The sequence below is a fragment of the Mustela erminea genome, chromosome 3 (assembly GCF_009829155.1).
Source record: "Mustela erminea isolate mMusErm1 chromosome 3, mMusErm1.Pri, whole genome shotgun sequence".
Lineage (NCBI taxonomy): Eukaryota > Metazoa > Chordata > Mammalia > Carnivora > Mustelidae > Mustela > Mustela erminea.
In genome coordinates, this window is record NC_045616.1 from 137,323,387 (window position 1) to 137,345,117 (window position 21,731).

The 21,731-nt window shown below is 43.9% G+C and overlaps 1 protein-coding gene across 7 annotated transcripts in view; it reads right to left on the bottom strand.

The window, feature by feature from the left end:
- The window catches only part of RAI14 (retinoic acid induced 14), a 141,161-nt gene that overhangs the window by 30,559 nt on the left and 88,871 nt on the right, over positions 1-21,731 (bottom strand). For all 7 annotated transcript variants that reach the window (XM_032337642.1, XM_032337641.1, XM_032337640.1 and 4 more), the window contains one exon: positions 3,150-3,238. In XM_032337642.1, coding sequence (XP_032193533.1) covers positions 3,150-3,238 — 89 coding nt within the window. The remainder of the gene's footprint in view (positions 1-3,149; positions 3,239-21,731) is intronic.

Consider the following 21,731-nt stretch of genomic DNA (forward strand, 5'->3'; position numbering starts at 1 on the left):
AGGGGGAGAGAAAGAGGGAGGGGGGGAAGCAGACTCCCTGCTGAGCAGGGCCTGATGTGGGGCTTGATCTCAGGACCCCGGGATCATGACCTGAGGCAAAGGCAGACGCTTAATGACTGAGCCACCCAGGTGCCCCTGTGCTGTTCTCTCCCGAGAGAGAAAGATGGGGGTAGGTGATACAGCAACCCGAAGGACTCAGGCACGGGCAGTAAAAGCCGTCATGTTTACCTTGTTTGTTGCGAAGGACAAAGTCTGAGGAGCGTTGTTGCTCTAGATAACACAACCAACAGCTCCCTGTACATTTTCCTTGGAGCCTTTTCCTTCTTTTGTTCCTACATTTCTCTGCATGCTTTCAAAGAAATCGTGAGAGGTCAGTGTCTCATTCAGACAAAAGTAAAATGATAAGCCTGAAGATCGAAGTGCTACCCTCATCGCTAAAAATGTTAGTGGGGAGGGAAGTGACTGGCAGGTTTGAGACATTTTTACCTCATCGAATGTCTGGACAATGTTCTGGGCCCACACAGTGCCGTGGAGTCCACTAATTTCTACCAGGGTTAAAAAAAGATGGAGTGTGGCAGTGCCCACTGACCGGCACAGAGAGCAGCCGGGAAGAGTCTGCAGTGTCCCCTCTGGTGTTGCTTATGGGAGATGGTGTCATCTCAGTCAGCAAGGCAGTGGGGGCTACACTAGGGTGTCTAGGTCTCAAAGACCGACACTTCATCAGGCTCTTAAAAACTGAGTCAGTGCTCTGGTAGGAAATAAAGACTCTCCCCAATGTGTTATACGATGGCACAAAAATGTTAAGAGCTTTAAGTGTCTGAAATGATACTGGTGGAATTTTGGATGGCGGGGGAGGCAACCTGTAGAGTATATTATATAATGTGATCTCAACTATGTAAAACTGTGCCAGGAAAAATCTGGAAGGAAATGTAGAAAAATAGTAAAAGTTTTCTCTTCGTGTTAAGAGTAGAAGCATTGGTAGGGGTGCCTGGGTGACTCAGGCTGCTGAGCAACTGACTCTGGTTTCAACTTGGGTCACGGTCTCAGGGTCCTGGGATTGAACCCCATAGTGGGCTCCATGCTCAGCGGGGAATCGGCTTGCGGATTCTCTCCTTCTCCCTCTACCCCTCATCCCACTTGCACTCTCTCTCTCTCAAATAAATAAATAAAATCTTAAAAAAAAAAAAAAGTAAAAGCACTGGTTAACTTCTCTGTAGTTTTCTATATTTCTTTAATCTTCTACACTGAGCATTAGAGAAACATATTTTCCCTATTAAAAAAGACAGGGGAAGAGATATTTGGTTATGATAGAGATAACTAGATTCCTGTTTCTTTTTTAGATAACCTATTTCTTTTTTAAAAAGATTTATTTATTTATTTGAGAGATAGAGAGAGAGAGGGAGCAAATGCATATATGGGGTGGAGGGGCAGAGGGAGAGGGAGAGAGAGTCTTAAGTAGACTCTACACTGAGGATGGAGCCTAATATAGGACTTGATCTCACAATCCTAAGATCAAGACCTGAGCAAAACCAAGAGTCCAATGCCTAACCATCTGTTCCACCCAGGTCACCCTAATTTATTTTTTACCATCCAATGCAATGAAACGAATCTGTATTATAGCTCTGATTTATTCACTCAAACTAATTCCTTTAGATTAGGACTTTCTTAGAAAACTCCATCTACTTACAATGATACACTTCTCATCAAGGGTACTTAGGCGATCACACTGCCCTTGCCTATACATAGCATGACTTTTAAGGTTATAACAATTAACTTTAAAAACAAACAAAATTAAGGATGACTTTAATCAGTGCAACATAAATTAGCATCTCCCTTCAGGTAGTTACTTAAGGAAACCATTCTTTCATTGGTATTGACAACTCTCAAAGGTTTTCTGGGTGGTTTGTTTTTGGTTTTGGGGTTTTTTTGTTTTGTTTTTTTTGGAGCTTTCTGTGGTACTGCTCAGGAAAATCATTCTGTTGCTTCAATCACTCTCTATTTTTGACCAAAAATGGTTTTACCAGTTTGATACCTCAGTTACCTCACTTGACTTTAAGTGGCTTTTAGCCTGTCCTAAAAAAACAGATCTGTTCTCAAAGGATAAAGATCCCCTAACACTGAGATTTAAAAAAAAAAAAAAGTAATGCCATAGACTTTTTGAAAATAATTCTAAAACAAAGTCCTCCAACCATGTTTTGAGTATTACCAGCATTCTCACAACACATGACTGACCTCTCCCTTCCAAATGATTACTCTGAGGTGGCCAGTGTGTTGGGGCTAAGGGGAAAGGGATCCTTTACCGATGAATGCAAAGCCTAGCTAAAGACTATGGAAATAGACTGATTTCATATTCCAGTAAAAACTAACAAAGGCCTGTCAGAAGGCAGAGGTTTTGAAGTACAATAGAGAAATAAAAAGCCATCAGTAGGCGCTTTGATCTAGCCAGCAGGGGCAGAACCCCAGGCTGGAGACACCAGGGGCTCCTTCTTGTAGAACAATGTTCATAGAAGACATGACTACAATTTCTTCTCTCTCCATTTGCCTCGTTCATCATAGAGCAACACTGGCTTCACATTAGAATCACCTGGGAAGCTTTATAAAAAATCCCAGTTGGCTAGCAACCTTGACAATGGAATCTGAATCTCAGAAGAGAGAGAGTGTGGGTATATATGTGTGGGGGGTTTACTCCCGCCCTCCCGGGTGACTCAGAGGCACTGAAGCACGATAAGGGGTGAGGAGACATGGGGCCACTGGTCCAGAGGAAGACCATGGCTTCTATCCACAGAGCACACCTCAGCTGGCTGACCAAATGAGCTCCTAAGCAACACACCACATTTCATCACCTCATACGATGATTTGTAAAGAATAAAAATTACAAAATATTGTTCATACATATAATCAAAGAAAATGATATTTTAAAACACAGAATAAGAAGCATATAGTTTCTAGTTGGCTGACCACATACAAGATGGAAACACTAGTAAAGGCACAAATGATGAAACCACGTCAGAGCTTAGTCATTAGTGGTGATCCTAGGTTCTTCTTTTGGCGTATCTGCAGACTGGAAATTCTCCACCATGAACGTGTCTCAACTTTGTGATACCTACTATTGTGCTGGCCTGTTGGTTTAAGAGATAAAGACCACATACCGGCAGCATCTTGGGCAGTCACGTCCACGCCATGTGTCATCATGACCCTGAGGCATTCCACATGCCCTTTCGTAGCGGCAAGATGAAAGCTGGAAGAGAGGTAAACACAATCGCCTTAAGATCTCCACTCTCGGGAGTCCAACCCCAATAATACTTTTTGCCTCTTCATGTACACTTTCTCTCACCTGAGCTCCACAACCACCCAGTGAGGAGGTATTATTAGCAACCTCGCTTTAAAGATGAGGAAACTTGAGGCTCCAAGGGGTCTGATAATTTGCTCAGTGACCCTTTTTATTAAGTAAGGGAACAGGAGCTAGATCTTGGGTTTTCCAACCTACAGACCAGGCTTGAAAGAGATGAGATTCTACTACATCATTCATCTCTTTAAGAAACATGAGAGCCCAAATTAGAGTCAATTCCTAAACAATAAGTAATTTATCAACTTTTTTCTGTTGTCTAGTGCTTTCACCAAAGCCATTATTTCTAAGTAACGTACTCTATAAAGAGAAACCTAAGCAGAACAATGGTCATGGTTCTTGAACAACATCAGTGTCAAATCCACTGTCGTGCTGTAGCTGAATGATGGCAGTTGTACACAACTTTTGTTAGTGGCTAGTATGTACCAACCACCTTCTCATTTTTACACATCATCTCTTTTCCTTCTCATAATAGCCTTTGGAGGTGAGTCCTGTCACTGTGTCCATTAGATGGCAGGTGTCTATACTCAGTCAGGTGGAAACCACATAAAGGAAAGCCCATAATTGGGCTCCAGTATTCACTGATACTTGGGGGTTCAAACCATGCTCGGCATGTACAGACTCACCATTTAGTGAAGGGATTGCATCGTAATGCCACACCAATCATCCCTGAGGATCCCAAGGGTGAAGAGCACTTCTATAGGCAGAAGTAAAGGACAATTCCACTGGGCATTTGGACTCAGAGGCTGAGAAGGCCAAAACCTTGGGAAGATCTCCTCCCTATAGAAGGAGGTTAATGAACCTTCCACTTCTTCCCCTGTCTCAGTTCTATTTGTGGGAGTTACTTTCTCAGGATACTTGCCATGCAGCATTTTACCTGTGAGTTAACACCATTAAGATTGTATTTGGGACAGGACCTTTAACTGGGGCCCAGAGTCTCACCCAAATTGCAAATCCATGACCTACACTAACGCAGAACCCCAGTCTTCTTGACCCCACGCCTCTGCTCTGAAGCATGAGGCTGAGTGAAGGTGGGCAGATCAGCAAGAAGGACACATCAGGTCTGGTTGCAGATCAGCCATACCTTAGCTATGTATCTTGGGGAAGTCAACTTGACTCTCTGACTCTAAGTTTCCTTCATTATCAAGTGCTGGGATTGCGTCAGGTGATATCTGCTACTTCCTTCAGCTCTAACAACCTTAACTTCGTTGGCTCTAATCACACCAACCATTTCTGCATTTGTGTAGCAATTTGTGTGTCATGTTTCCTTCCAGCCAAATCGACTTTGTGGATGATTCCACAATAGGGTCCAACTTTGATCATACGGAGGGATGTGGGACTGTGGTAACTTGTTTACATGGAACTCCTGGTTAAATACAACTCAACCAAAAAACCTCCCTAGAAGGCAGTACAGTGAAACCCTTGTTTCAGCATTGTTGGGCTAACCTAATTTATAGTAAGTCAAGTTCACCTTCAGGCAAAGTTTCTTTTAACTGATCTGGCTGGAACGTTTCTAAAATTTTTTCAGCATAAGTAACAGTGTATGTAACATGTAACATGTATGTTACATGCCCTGGAGGACATGAAGTCACCATTAAGAACCTCAATTATTGATCTCACCCTCTTAAGGCTCTTAATCTGCATGCCCATGCCCCAGATTATTAATCCCTAATATTCATTAATATTTCTCTTCTTTTCTTCATGTCTGTATGTTTGCTTCTAAGATGTTCACTCTGCCATCTTCTAGGACCAGGGGAGAACTATATCAACCACCAAGACAGCCCTATCCTATGCTAGAGATAAAAGTACCAGGATTAGTAATTAGCATGCACACATACAATATATACATACATGTGTACAGATATGTAACGTCTGATTAAAGTACAACATATGTAAAGAAAACGTCACATATCACAATTATAGGGCCTGCTCATTTTCACAAATGGAATATACCCATTTTATTTTCATAAGGACACAGACACGGCCAGAGACCCAGAAGTCCTCCTGGTACCTCCTGCCAGCACTCCCGAAAGCTCTCCACGCGTCCCTTCTAGTTACTAATCCCCCCGCGCATGTGTTATTTGTATTTTTCCTACTCTGAGGCTTCCTGGAGTGTCACTGGGTTGCATACAATATTCCCAAGGGGTTGAAATTACAGAGACATGTGATGAGGAAGCATGACTGTACATTTCTGCTATACATTGATAGAGGGGATCTGACGAAGGTGCAATACTATTCCACAGATGTAGGGTTCAGGATCTTTATTTAGAAGGTCAAGAATTGTAACAAGAATTGTAAGAAGGCAGGAGAACTGAGGTGCTAGGAAGTTGGGCTCAAAATTCAATCCTAGGCAGAACCTTTCTTAGACATTTCTTTTTAAAATAAAAGTCCTTATACCCATCTTTGATGGCTGTAACACATTTTACTGAGGGATCCAGTTAGTTAAGGTTTCACTGCATAGGATTTAATAAATTGTGTGTGTGTGTGCATGGCTTCATTGTACTGTCTCTCATTACAGTCTGGATCAGGGAGTGACTTTTTTCCCTCTATTCTGGGAACTCTCCCTCTATTCTCCTGCAGAATACTGTGTCCTACTGAGAAAACAGAATAATGAGATCCTTTCACCACTCTATCCCCATATATTTGACCCAAAATTTCAGCACTCACCCCTCTATAGATAAAATGAACAAAGTACTAATAATTAGAAATAGATTATATAAGGACAGGTATTCATGTTTGTAATTTTATACTGCATGATGTTTTTAGCTAGTAAAATCATTCTTAATTGTTGTGATTCAATTAAATATATCATGATTTCAAGGTGTTTCTCAGACAAAGGGGATGGGCATGAAAAGCAGGAAAGGGAAGAATTGATCACTTTAGCCAAAAGTTTCTAATTCATTTTTCCAGACTAAGAATTCCACTATGGATCATCATCCTGAGTACGTATTTCCAGGAAATGCGCACAAAGCCAAGAAACACAACATGTAAGTTTGCTCTTAGGGAATATTTACTAATGCTGTGCATCATCTGTTTGCCTCTCCAGATTTACCCTCCACCTTTACCCCCTGGGTCAGTGGTCCCGGAAGCACTCCTTTTATGGACTGCGTTCAATGGGCTGCCTTATCCTCTGGCTTCTGGTTGGGTTCCACTAATGGGAGGCACTTATGAGAGATAGGAGGATGAGAAGGGAGAGTTCAGGGCATTATCCTCTCTGCTCCTTCCCTGCCAGGCCACACACACTGGCTCTCGAGACTATGAAATTCACAGCTCTGGGGGCCAGTTGCCCTGAAGCTGTAGCTCTCTCTTGGTTTTGGGAACTACTCTCTCTCTCTCTCTCTTTCTCTCGTACTCTCGGTCCCTTCAGGTGGGGGGAGAGGGGCCCGAAGGAGGGGGGAGAATGCTGGAACAAATTCCCACTGTTACCGGCTCAAAGTTCCTTTCCCAACCCTGCTGATTTAACCCTGACCACAAATTTGTAAAGACTTCCTTTCTTAAAGGGTCATCCATGATCCTACCTGAGGGGGCTCCTTCTTATTGGGACCTTAGAGGACACCACTGACACCAGGGTATTCTGTGTGTGACCATCCACAGGGTGAACTGTTAGGTTCCTCTGGACATTATTTGATTAAATATTTACAGGGGCAAACTACGGATTTTTGAAAAAGGTTTTATCCCACAGGTAATTCACTACTTAAGAGAGTCGGGCATTTTGGCTAAAAAGCTTTGATGGGAGAATGTGCCAAATCACATTAATTATACAGAATATGATATGGGACTTCAAAAGAGTTTTCGGATATAGTGTCAGGCCAAAGTAGAAATCCGTTTAAAAGATTCAAAAATACAGCTCTGGAAGGATCAGGAAAACAAAGGACTTAAATGAACACCACATGCAGTCCAGAATACCCCACCGTGCGATAAAGAAATGCTAAAATTGAGATTTTAAACTGGATTTGGTCTTGAAAGACTACCCACAATATATATGAGCACATGTAGTTGTACGGGCTACAACTAGATTCTCAAATTGAGAATGCTTTCGTAAGTTCTATGCAATACACTGTGGAATAACATGGTTCTTCAGTAGTGAGTTGGAAGCAAAAAAAGGTTTAGTAAAATCTTCAATACCATATGCTATATTCTACACTCTGTTTATATACTGTATGGTACTCTACACAGTATATACTAACTGTATCTACTACTCTACTGCACTATAAAATAATCTGTGAACTACATTTAGAAAGAGGAAATACAACCATCAAGACATGTAGCTATTTTGGTATCTGTTGACCACTCTAACTCCTTAAAATAACCTCCCTCTTATCTAATGTGTCGCTGCCATAGAATTTGTCAGAAAATCATTTTACTACCTGACTTGGGACATAGGGTCTATAACGTGAGTTTGCTAAACCAACTACCACATAAAAGAAAACCAAAATGACCAAAATGACCATCGTACTTAGTTTTTAGTTTTATTAGTAATCTCTATGCCCAACACAGGGCTCGAACTCACAACCTTCACCAAGATCAACAGTCGCATGCTCTACCCACTAAGCTAGCCAGGTGCCCTTAGCTTTTGTCCTGTTTTTATGTAAACTGTACAAATGCAAGAGAAATAAGGCACAGATGAGGCAATGACATGACTTTGTCAGCAACCTCCCAGCAACCCATCTCTTATACACGGGAGCACTAAGAACTAGTTGCCTTACCCTTGAACAGCAACCAACTACCAGCAAAAAGAGCTGTGCCATTGTGTTTAATCCTCCTTAGAGAGAAAGCGGCTGGAAGATAGAGCCCTGTCTTCTTTCTCTCATTCCCCATCTCTGTCCCTAGAAAGAAGTTCTTAATCAGGAGTGGAGTAAATGCCACTATACAGAAGGGTAAGATGGGAAAATGACATTGCTGTTATTGTTGTGTATTTAGTTTGGACAACCAGTCATTTTAAAGTTTTTAACTTCAGAATCTCCTAATAGCCATGATTTTGAAAATTAAACAAACCTTCTAACATTACAGCTTTCCTAGAGCTTAGAGGAATGACAAATATATGTAGTCAGATGAGAAAGTATAACCAAAAAATGTGATACTGGGGAGGTAAGACATGTAATATTTAAGGACTCAAACTGAGTGGGTTTCAGTCTGTGCTTTGCCATTTATTAGCATGCGATCTTGGGCAAGAGGTCTCCATAACTCAGTTTCCACATCTGTAAAATGGGCTGTGACGGATCAATGACTTACAAGGAAGAGCACTTAGCAAAATACGAAGCACATGGTAAATTGCCCCCTCCCCCCAACCCCCCACCCCGCCCCGCAAACCACCACTTGCTAGGGCCTCATCAGCAAAAGGCAAGGCTAAGAGTCCAGGATGTGTTGCTTCATAAAAGGATTTGTTTCAATGCTCTAGAAAAGATGGGCTAGATGTTAAATCAGAACCAGCACTGCTTAGGAAATAAAGAAGGAAAGGGAAAGAATAAAACTGATATGCCTCTCCACTGAATGAAAACTCAGGAACAAAGTTGTAGACGACAAAAAAAGCCATCCAAAGACCAGCTTTGTCTGAAGCTCACACTTGAGCTGCTAACATTCTGGCACCTTACACGGAAGTGATAATCCACAAAACAGGATTTGGCAGCAGCGAGTCATTAGCATTTAGCCTCTGAATGGGAACAAAAAGCAGGGCCAATTTTTAATAAGATACTCAAGGGGGAAGTTGGGTTCAGTTGGGTGGAAAAACATGATTAGTCACTGGCAGAACCCGGATTTGTAAATGACAGTGAGTAGGTTTCTTTTCTTACCCAGTGACTGATAAATGGAGGCGTCCTGGGTGGCGGCCATCCAGGTGACTAGTGGGTTGGGGGCCGCCCTGTCTGGATTGCAGGTGGGCATCTAGGGGTTACCGGAGGCTTAGGGAGCAGATGGTGCCCCCAGTCAGCACACAACTCATGAAGAGCGTGGTTCGCAGCCTCTAATGTCCTGGGTCCTGGATGGCTGGTAATGGAAAACACCTCCAAAGAGAGTTTGCAGATCTGGGGGAGGTCAGGGGAGGCAAAGTAGTATAGGTGATAAACGCCACCCTCTCACGCCAAAACCGTCTCGACAAAGTTAATTCTCAGGCCTTGGAGCTAACCCAAGTATCGGATAGTTTTCATATTTCCAGATTTGTATATTTTTGTAAGTACTCCTATAGCTAAATAAATCAACTCACTCATATATTTATACTATGATACCAGGGTATTTATGTGCCAGACAGTGTGCTGAGCATGAGAAACACATGGCAAATAAACAAAGCCCTCATGGGCTTTCTCATGGGGTTTCTCTAAAGAGAAACCAGTGGTTCTTACTGGGGGTGACTCTGCCCTACCGAAGGGACATCAGGCAACATCTGGAGATATTTTTGATCATTCCTGGGGTGGGTGGTAGGTGGTGGGCGTATTCTACTGGCATCTGATGTGTAAAGGCCAGAGATGCTGCGAAACCTCCTACGATGCACAGGACAGCTCCCAAAGACAATTATCTAGTCCAAAATGCCAATAATGTCAATATGTCAAAATATCGACAGGGCCCAGGTTGAGAAACTCTGATAAACCATAAAAAAAAAAAATGTATAATGCTAAAATATAATTCTATTAAAACAAATTAAAGACGGAGAAAACAACATGAGTCGCTTTTAATCTTTTTATTGAGCTATAATTCATATATCATAAAATTCACCATTTTAGAATGTGCAATTCAGTTGTTTGCGGTATATTCACAGAGTTGTGCAACCATCATTACTATCTAATTCCAGAACATTCTCACTGCCCTAAACAAATCCATATGCCCATTAGGAGTCACTTCCTGTTCCCACGTCCCCCCAAGCCTGGCAATCACTAAGCTACCTTCTGGCTCTATGGATCTGCCTGTTCTGGACATTTCACCAAGACAGAATCATATACAATACGTGCCCTTTTATGTCTGGCTTGTTTTATGTTTGGCATATTTTCGAGGCTCATCCATGTTGTAGCATGTATCTCTACTTCATCCCTTTCTTAAAAATATTCCATTGTATGGACAGGTCATATTTTCTTTATCGATTTGATGGTTATGGACATTTGGGTTGTTTCTACTTATCGTTTACGATGTATCCTCTAGAGCTTTCCTGTGCAAGCATTTGTGTAGACACCAGAAGGTATATACCTCGGAGTGGAACTGCTGGCCCTGTGGCACCCGCACTGACCTGAGAAGCCCCTGACTAGTTTGTAAAGCAGGAACACCATTTTACAATGCCAGCAACGATACAGGAGGGCTCCAATCTTTCTGCATTCCAGCCAAGACTTGCTACTGCCTGGCAAATTTTAATTTAAGAGATGGGAATTTAATTACAACCTAAATTTTCCAGAGAAGCAACGTTTAAGTCTTTCTTAATGAACCCTTTGAAGTAGTTATTTCAGTTAATTATCAGCTGAAATTTCCCCTTAGAGGAATATAAAAGAGTAAACGCAGAACAAATTCAGAATATCCTTTGGCATTATCTCCACGTGGACTTTTACTCCTCATTAAAAATAGGTGTGGTCTTTCTTTTTGAAGACAAGAAACGTCATTCAAGGGTCTATATACCCTAGGAGAGAGATTTTATTGGCTTGTTTCTCTCTTCAGACTGGTCAAGAATTCAGTGAAAGAGGAAGGAAGGGTATAAAAGTTTTCTACCTGCTCCTCTGACCCCCACCCCTCTCAGCCCGGTGACAGGGACACTCGTCACTACCCAGGGACACAGCAGGGTAGGCTGTCCAAGAGCCTAAGTCTGAGCTACTCAGAGTCAAGTTCACAGACCAGGATCTCATTAGAAATGTAGGCTCTCAGGCCCCACGCCACGTCTCCTGAATCCAGAGCCGTGTTTTACAACTTGCCAGCTGATCCACCTGCACATTCAAGTTGGAGAACCCCCACTCCCAGTGGAGGACAAGTTAAGAACCTCACACTACCATTTTTGCCACATTGCCTGTTGTTTCAAAGCTCTTGGGAAGGCACAATCCCCTTGGGCTTAAAACCAATCTTGTGGGGTATGTTCCACAAAAAAAAGGAACCTACACTCTTTTAAGTTTCATTGTAATAGGGAATGTTCAGCGTTGCTTCTACAACTCCGCTGGGCCATTGCACAGAGAAGTAACTGAAAGGAGCACACACAGAGCAGCCTGAAGACTTACATAATACCACTTTGATCCCTTTGCTGCTTACTGATACCAGGAATTTCTCTGCATTTGTCACTTGGGAAGTTCCCAAGGTTTCTGTGCTTATGAGTTTTGTGACTCCCGATCTCTCTGGCCTCCACAACGAGTTCTGCTTTAACGCATTACATCCCTCAGCCAGCCCAAGGGAAGGATAACGATTATCCCCATTTCTCCCAAGAAGGACTTGGAAACGTTAGCACAGAGGAGTTTGGTAACTTGCCCCAAGTCCCAGCACTACGAAGCAGGAGAACTACCCGAGGCATTCTGCCCCTACGGCCGGCACGGTATCACCGTGTGGGGTAATCACACCATGTTAAATCATGGGCAATGTGGGAAACACTGCAATTTTTAAACACTGCTCTTTAAAAAAACAATGTTGAGGGGTGCCTGGGTGGCTCAGTGGGTTAAGCCTCTGCCTTCGGCTCAGGTCCTGATCTCAGAGTCCTGGGATCGAGCCCCACGTTGGGCTCTCTGCTCAGCAGGGAGCCTGCTTCCCCCCTCTCTCTGCCTGCCTCTCTGTCCACCTGTGGTCTCTGCCTGTCAAATAAATAAATAAAATCTTTAAAAAAAATAAATAAATTAATTAAAATTTAAAAATAATGAAAAACAATGTTGATCCTTTAAAAAAAAGAAAAAAAGAAGTATTTGATCAAAAAAGCAAATACGGTCTCCTCAGTGGGGCAGATTCGGGTTGCGCGTGCTCCCGGACGGCTGGGAATGCAGTCTCAGCGCTGAAGCAAACAGAGCCCGCCATGGAGCTTCCATTTCCTACAAAAGCACTCAGCGAGTTGTGCAAACCTTCCCGAAATAAATAAATGCCTCGGAACAAGACTGAAATATTTCTCCAGGCTCTTAACCCGAAGAGGATTTGAGCTGTTGCTCTTCAGAAGCCCATGAGTGATGGCCTGGAAAGTTCCTTCTATCTTCCAGAGTAATAAACAATTCTTCTGGTTTCTGACTGCCAGCTGAAACATATATTTGGAGGAAATACAAACTCACAAGCCTCCTTTTAGAACAACTCCAATTTTTTTCAGTGTACTCATTCATAGAGAACTTCTCTCAAACCCAACTGCTGCCCTTCACTGCAACCCCAGCTCCCGATCCCAAAGGGGCTGACAGGTCAAGAATGCAACAGGCTGGGGCACTTGGGTGGCTCAGTGGGTTAAAGCCTCTGCCTTCGGCTCAGGTCATGATCCCAGAGTCCTGGGATAGAGCCCCACATCAGGCTCTCTGCTCAGCAGGGAACCTGCTTCCCTTCCTCTCTCTCTGCCTGCCTCTGCCTACTTGTGATCTCTGAGTGTCAAATAAATAAATAAAATCTTTAAAAAAAAAAAAAAAAAGAATGCAACAGGCTGGCCACCTCATTCAGCCCTCCCACCTCTCCCACTGCCTCTGCAACCAACTCTCACTCCTCAAGTCAAGCAAACAAACCCTCATGCCCACACAAAGAAATAACCACACAGCAAACGGTACCGGCAAGAGCCACACCCAGAGTCCCAGAGGGTTAGGAGGTTCCAGAAGGATAGGCTGATCCAACATCCTCATTTCCCAGATGATGACACTGAGGCTCAGAGAGGTTAGTAAAAATATGTAAAAGAGCGGGACTTGAATTCTCAGCCCTGGCTCGAAGAGCAGTTTCTCTAAAATAAACACACATCTCCTTCTTTCCTTTTAAAACCCTTTATTTCCATGTGGTCCATATATACAATGGAATATTATGCAGCCATCAGAAAGGATGAATACCCACCATGTGCACGAATATGGATGGAACTGGAGGGGATATGCTGAGTGAAATAAGTCAAGCAGAGAAAGACGATTAGCAGATGGTTTCACTGATACGTGGAATGTTAAGGAACAGCATGGAGGACCATAGGTGAAGGGAGGGAAATCTGAAGGGGGAGAAATCAGAGAGGGAGAAGAACCATGCGAGATTATGGACCCTCGGAAACCAACTGGTTTTGTGGGGACCGGGGGGGGGGAGCAGGGTGATGGGTATTGAGGAGGGCACATGATGTGATGAGCACTGGGTGTTATGGGCAGCTAATGAGTCACTGAACACATCAAAAACTAATGATGTACTATACAGTGGCTAACTGAACATAATAAAAAAAGAAACAAACAAACCAAAAAAACCCCTTTATTTTCCAGAGAGAAGTTGCTATGGTCAGTGAGGTTCAGAAACATTTCATGGCAATAATAACCAGCTTTCCATCATCCTAGAGCGCTTCAGCATCTCCCAAACACCTAAAAATCACCTATCCTTTAATTGCGTTCTTTTGGTGAGACCTATTTCTGGAGGGGGAAGAAAGGATATTAAGTCATATTAAATCAAGGAAGCTAAGTTATTCAGAATAAGGATGTCATTCCAAGTCCTTCCCCTGACCCTCCAGGCTTTACCTGAGGGGGCCTGGCTTCCACTCTGACCTCACCTTGTAGCTCTCCCCCTGTTTACTGGGCACATCAAACGCTCTCACAACTCAGGGCCTTTGCACCTTGCTGTTCCCTCCCCTGGAACACCAGTTCCAGGAAAGTGCATGGCCTGACCTCTGATTCCACTCAGCAATCCGTTCTGGGGAAGGGGTCTGCTCAAAGAGGCCCTCCTTTTCCAAGCTGATTCAATGTGGCCTCTGGCCCCTTCATTCCCTTCCGCGCACCTGGGATTACATTAAAGAAGCACGCGTCATCTGCCCCAGCTGACCGTACCTTCCACGCAGGCACAGACTTTGTCTTGCCTGTTGCAATTTTCATGGCACGTAGATGTGATTTTTTTTTTTTTTGATAATGCAAACCTTTAGTTTTGAATTTGCTTTTCCAATCTGAAGTTGCTGTGTTTCCTTAAACCAAGGCACATACATAAACTGGCATGACAGTGTTTTTCTCAGGTTGTAATCTCAAAACTTAGGTTATGAGAAGTTTGTGTCTCCCAACATCGTATCATACTGTGATTCTCAAAGAGTGGTCCGCAAAACAGCAGGATCACATCACCTGATGTATTTGTTAGAAATACAGATTCTTAGGATCCTGTCCAGACCCTGGGGTGGAGGTATGTTTTAAGAAGTTCTTCCCAGGTGATTCTGAGACATATTCCATTTTTAGAACATCTGTATGACAGGAAGAGGTGTGAACTCAAAGTCGGTGTTCTTTGGTTTGGGTCTCTACTCTGCCATTCTCAAATATGGCACAGTGAACGGACTCATATTCACTGGCCTCTGTTTACTCATCTGGTCCCTATGATCAAACGAGACTTAACTCACACTAGGTACTACGGGGGGATAATCCTTAATCCTACAAGATCTGGATCTCCATTTCAGATTATAATCTGAGGGTTAGGAAGGCAGGACTATCTAAGAGCATCTAGTTATAAAAGCCTTGAAAATCAGAATTCTACCCAATCCAGAGATCAACTCTACAGGCAACAGAGACAAACGCCTGCAGGCAGGGGAGTGCCACCATGTGGCTCCCAGCCATTTCAGAAGCAGCTCCGGCAGGGACCTGCTCACCGCCTCTGTTAGCAATTGATGAGGCAGAAAGTTTGAGGAAAGCAAACATTGGCTGCCTTCTCCCGCTCGATGTTTCAGATAGATATAATAAAAGGTGATTGGCATAAAGAAAATAAAGGGTGTAAAAATAGGATTACTGTCCTTTAAGTGCTTACCATGTGCAAACGGAATCAGCAGTGGGGCTTCAGGGACAGAGCTCTCCTGGGGACAAGGCAGAGAGGCACGGGGTGGTTGGGGCGGGGGCAGTACTGAGATGAAAGACCACATACTCAGAGCTAAGAAACTCCATGACATTTAAGCTGGGCATTGGTTCTTTTCCTGCAGGATTGTTTGGTTTCATAAATGTGGTCTGGAAATAGCACTTGGGCATTATGAAATCTCCATTAGGGCAATGATTTGTCTCTTACATTCATGAAAGATCCCCAGACTCTAGAACCTAGAGCCTAGAATGGGGGTGATTTGCACTAATTCCTAAAGCTTTCTGACCCACACTCTCTGCTCATAAAGTACACCAGGGTGACTGAGAGCATCGTACAAGAAAAACCTATGGGAAACTGACAGGGTCTTTAAAATGGGTGAAGGAATGAACAGTTTTTTTGAAAGAATGACACACAGAAAAGTCCCTAGCCAGGCGGTGGGACATACAATATTAACATGGTTAATAACATCTCCTTTCTTATTAACTGGATAAGATTGGGCTCTAACCCTGATAGTCTAACAACAGGGATAAGATATGTACAGAGGTAACCAAGACCCATCATATCTCTGGAGGTTTAAGAGGGCAACAGTGAGAGCAAGCTCAGCCACTTTGGAAATTAGGAAAGGCTTCATAAAACTGGGCCTTGAATGGTACCAAGGCTTGGTGGATGAGTGGTGGTTGGGGGTCGGGGGATTTTGGAAAGTGCGAATTTCAGGGCCCCAGGTGAGAAAGTGCAAGTGTTTCTCAAGGCTGGGCACTTGCCAAGGGATCTTACAGGCCTCCGACTCTAAGGTGCCTGGCTGCTGTCAGCATGAGAACCTCCTGCTCCAGGAGGGCCCCCCAACACCACCTCTCTCTCTCTCTCTTTCTCGGGTTTAGAATGAGCAGAAGTCACTGCACGCACTGAGATCTATGCCCATCCGCCCCTGCTCTGCTCTCTATCACACAGAACCACATTTCCCAGGCTCTCCTGACCTCTGAGTGTGGGGGTCATCCAGCCGGAGGAGGAGATGGCCGGAGAAATGGAGGGAAGGGAAAAAGCCAGACTCCCTCAACCTTGAGCCACAATGACCCATTTGTGTGTCTGAAGTTCTTCACTCTCAGTATCCTTAACCCAGCTTCAGAAAGGTTTAAACTGAAAAATCCTGTGATCCCACCCATACTTGATCAACGTTGGAGTTTTTTGTTTTTTGTTTTTTGTTTTTAAAGATTTTTAAGTAATCTCTACACCCAGCTTGGGGCCCAACCTCCAAACCCTGACATCATATGCTCTGCCAACTGAGCCTGCCGGGCACCCCTATCAATGTAATTCTTAATTTTCAAGTCTATTCTCATCAATTCGCACTACTGTGGTTTCAAGTCTTCCTTCCAAAGCACAATTCTGCATTAAGATCTGCTCAGCTTTAACATACAATATACTATTTCTCTTTAAAAACCCGGTGTCTTATGTTACTTTAACATAATTGACCTTAAGCCCAAATTTGTCATTTTATTTTGCGCACAAGCATTACGTGTACATATATGTACACATGTGCCTGCTGGGAGTGGGAGGTGGGGTGGGGACCACCATGGCTCCCTGGGCCTTCCCCAGCCCACCTGAAACCCACCACTGGGTAAAGCCTGTCAGGAAGCTGGGGGCTACGGAACCTAGGGTCTCAGTGTGGAATGTTAAAACAGGAGTTCTCAGTCACCTGGGTGCCTTGAAAAACTCCACACCTTCTGAACCCCCCACCTCTCACATAGGTGTGTTTGAGGGTCACATCAGCATTTTCAAAGCTGTCCCGGTGATTCTGATGGCACTGAAACTCCAATAAGCTCTTAGAGAAGGGAAGGAAACCGTAATTGTGGTGTCACTGCTTTCCTTTCCAATGTGGGAAAGGCTCGATTCACGCTATGATCAACACCTACACTGTCCTCCTTGACCCCATACCCACCGCAGCCCGCCTCGTCCACTTCTCAAGGCCACCTGACATCGCACCTCAGGCAGGAAATGTTTCTGGGCTACTGCGGTGAGGCACCGGCTCTCCCCAGATCGAACCCCTTGCAGTTAGTATTTTGTAGTTCGACACCTAATCATCGTCCCATGTTTTCACTCGTCTTGTCTTCTCCGACACTTGTCTTATCTTCTCGTAGATGCTACGTATTTTGTGGGCTAAGGTGATTTTTCTTCCTTCTTTTGTGTATGCTTACAAGAGTTTGGAACATGCAGGAAAGGGAGTAAGTACCTCCCAACTGGTAGGTTAATTGAACAAACATTTGGGCACAGTGGCAGGTAGGAACAGAAGTTTTATCACCTTCAAAAATCTATGTTGCCCGAAGCAAAGTGGATATGCAATAGAGCGATTAAACCCTTCAGTTTATCCCTCTGTCAGATACCAATAGGTTTTATGAACGATCTAGGGTGACTTTGCCTGGAAGGCAACTTCCCAGGGAAGGAGGCTGCAGTTAGGCACCAAGTATGTAGCAGTTTTAGGTAAATGAGTTTGGTGACCCTCTGTGAGAGCTGGAGAAGGCAGCCCAGACAGCGTGATTTGCTGTCTATGACGGAACTGCTGTATCCCTGCTCTGAGAAAACAGGAAAAGAGTGCAACTAGCCTCCAGACAGAGAAACCCTTTATTGTCCTGATTTGAATTCAAAGACTACCTCCTCTATTTTATATTAAAGCTCCATGGAGTCATCTAAAAACACGAGCACAAATTTTTGCTTTCAAAACAAAAAGATCAGGTTTCTGAAATGTGGACCACGTATCCTCACCCTATATATGTCTATACACACACGCCTGGGTGGTATTTCTTCAAATACCATAGTCCCAGCAGTGATTTTATTTAGTCTGGTTGTTCCTAAGGCAAACATACATAACTTTAATTAAATGCATATCTAAATGTGGGGGGAAGCATCTTGAAGCAATTAGGCTGTTCTATGGTAAGAGTTTTTAGGGCAATGATATCCTGCCACTTCCTCACCTCCACCATGGAGAGAGAACAGATGGGTCAGGGAAGCCAAGCCTGACCCCATAAACACAGGCTGCAGCTATAATTCTCTGCCTTGCTCTATTGTGTTCTCTTCTGGCCCCAAACAGCACCCTTCTTTTACTTATTCCTAAATGAATTCCAGTCATTCGATTGCTTTTTTTTTTTTTTAAACCCCTCTCTGATCAGTTTTAGAGGCAAAAAATTTTCAGACAAAGTTTCTTCGCTTTCCCTAAAGGAAATGTGGCAGAAAGAAACTCAAAGTCTGAAGAATTACCAAACCACCCTTCTGGTCATTGACTTTGGGTTATGGAGGCTTCTGGAGAATGTCCACCAAGATGGCGGCTGTTGCCACCTCATTATTTCCCAGGGTTAGCTGGTTCTCTAGGTAGTAAAGGCTGAGTATTTCTCTCTTTCAACTGCACTGGAAGCAGGGAGAAGGGCAGCTTCAGGTTCTGCTGTCCACTAGAATAATTCTTTCCCTCTTGAACCCCAAGTTAATCTACTCCTGATCAATTTATCCATGCGGTATCACTAACAAAGAGTGTTTTCTCCATAAGTGTCATGCTAAAAAGACATTCCACAAATACTGACTGAATGCCTCTTCTCTGCCCGGAACTGTGGGAGACCCCAACACAACAACAAAAATCATTCTTGACAAGACAGATTCTTGTCTTTAGGGAGCTTACTCTATTATAAGGGATTCAACCCTTTCAGACAACAAAAGGGGTTTTTCAAAGCTCTAGAGCCTTTTCTGTTGTTCTTATTCTTTTGGTAGAATAAGTCAAGCTGTAATCAAGATTCCAGGATTTCAGAGAGAAGAAAAATTCTTAAAGGACTGAGAACATCAGAGCAGAGGCCTTCTGGACTGGACACCGAACCTGGGCCAACAGGAGGGGAGGGCAGGGAGCCAACAGCCCTGCCTCCTTGAAGGCCAAGGACAAGAGTAACGGCAGTGGGAGGCAAGTGGAGTCACGGCAGGGCCAGTGGGAGGGCCTGGAAAGCCCAAATCAGGACAAGGTTGTCTGGCAAGAGGGAAACACTGTCCATTACCTCAACAGAACTATAAAATGGGTTAGTACAAAAGCTTTTTAGAAAAGAGGCCTCCAGCATAAATGGGTGGGGAGGGGGATAAGTCAAAGAGTAAACCCAAAGGAGTAGGCAGAGAATGAAGCAAGGACCTAACCAAGTGTGTGCCTGGCCTTACCCTTTGGAGACAGCTGCCAACCCCTCCATACATGTCCACAAACAAACGCGAAGCCAGCAAACTCCACGGAGCCAATGCGGCCAAGAGTTTCAGCAGAGGGGACGCGTTGCCTCGCTCTGCCACGGACTCAGTTACTAGCCTGCATGCTACCCAACCAATGCATGTGGCGAGAACGGGACAGGACAAAGGAGAAGTCTCCACAGGTTGAGAAAAATCTTCAAACCTGAGGGAGACACAGGTGTACTCGGGCAGGAATGCATGGATTCGACTAACCCAAATATGGAAGTGCAGACCTCCAGCGGTGAGGGGACAGAAGCCAAGGGAACACCGCTTGGGGTTCCTGTTAACAACAGAGCTCTGGGCCAGGCCCATGCCGCCAAAGGGACAGGAGGCATGGTGTCCAACCCCACAGGGCCCCCTTCTTCTGGATACTAGAACTACCAGGTTTGAATGAAACTATGAAGCGAGATAGACTGAACCCCATGCGGCCTCTGACAATTCAACCCTTGCAGTTATCACTTAGCAACTTTCATCATCATAAGGACTATGCCAAGCAGAAAAACTAAATGTTAACAGATGATTATTTATGAAAAATAACAGATGATTATTTATGAAAAATCTTCCACTGAAAAAATAATGAAAGACCTTCTCTTCCTTTTTTTAATAGTTCCTCTTTCTACACAGAAGTCATCAAAGCAAAAAAAAAAAAAAAAAGAGAGAGAGAAAAGGAAAAAAAAAGCAGACTTGTAATTACGAAGGCAAGGGTTGAACTTGGAATTGGTTCTGGAGTTAATTCAGGGAGAGGAAGATCCTGTGAGCCTTGGTTTTACCATCTGCAAAACAGAGGGGGTGATTTTGGTCTAACTGTCATACTCACTGCTGTCATTAAAAGAAAAGAGAATGGGGCGCCTGGGTGGCTCAGCAGATTAGGCATCTGCCTTTATTTAGCTCAGGTCATGATCTCGGGGTCCTAGATCAGGCCCCACATCGGGCTCTGAGCAGGGAGCCTTATTCTCCCTCTCCTCCCTGCTTGTGCTCTCTCTCTCTCTCTCAAATAAATGAATAAAATCTTTAAAAAAGATAATAGAATGAAGAACTGATCTGTGCTACAGCAAGGATGAACTCTGAAAACCTTACACTTGGTTAAAAAAAAAACAAAAAACAAAAAACAAAAAAACCCACAGCCAAGGGGTCTAATAGTATGATTCCATTTATATTAAATCTCCGGAATAGGCAAATCCACAGAGACAGAAAGCAGATTAGTGGTTGCCAGGGGAAGGGAGGCAGGCTGAGGAGGGTCACTGCTTTGGGAGCCCAAGGTTTCCTTTTGGGACAATGAAGAATTTCTAGAACTAAAGGTTGATGGTCACGCAACATTGGGAATGCACTTAATGTCAATGAAATGAGTACTTTAAAATGGTTAAGATGGTAAGGTAGATGTTATGTATATTTTCCCACAACAAGAGAGAGAAATTAACTACCTGGCCATCTACTTGACCCATAATTAACATCTTATTAACAAAAGGTACAAGTTTATTAACGTGATCACACTTGTGGCTAAGCTGCCAACCTAAAATTTCCACCTTCTTTTTTGTGAGTATTGTCTTGGACAAAACTATCAGAAACATCTATCTGCCGTCTCTCTCGGAGGGATGTAGGAGACTGTGGGAGCTGGGATCAGCAGGAGCCCAGGGACAAGAAGCAGACAAGAGTCTAAAGCTCTCACAGCAAGTTTAGGAGTGTGGCCTCTGCCTCTGACGCTCAGAAGCCTGGACTCCAAATGGGGCTTCCTGGGGAAAAGGGTAATTAACGCATTTGAGAAATCTTTTTTGAGTATCTGTAAGGGGAGCAGGGGGCTAGATGGTGTCACTATAGGGATGAGCTATAAGGTAAACAGACCCTTCTGTCAAGGAAATTACAATCTACACTGCAAGAGGGTTAAGATCAAAGCATTATGTAAGGTTGAGTAGGCAACTCATTCAATAGGATCATTGGCCCACCCTGCCTCCCACCTCAGAACCCACCAGGACATGGCCCTGGGCCCCACACCCGAGACACAGGCCTCTGCAAAGTTGGGAAGTCAAACTCAGGCTGACAGCGAGGAGCTCAACCTGGGGCTTCAGTGGAGAGCACGAGCCTGGCTCCTAGGGAACCAGACTCCAGTCTGAGTGAGAACACTTCCCTCTTCCCCTTGCCTATCACCGAGCCTGACTGACCCTCAACAACGGAACTGGTGTCCACGCTGCAGGATTCAGCGAGTTCCAGGAAGAGGGTTTCATTGACAAAATTTTCAAATGTGAGGCTCAAT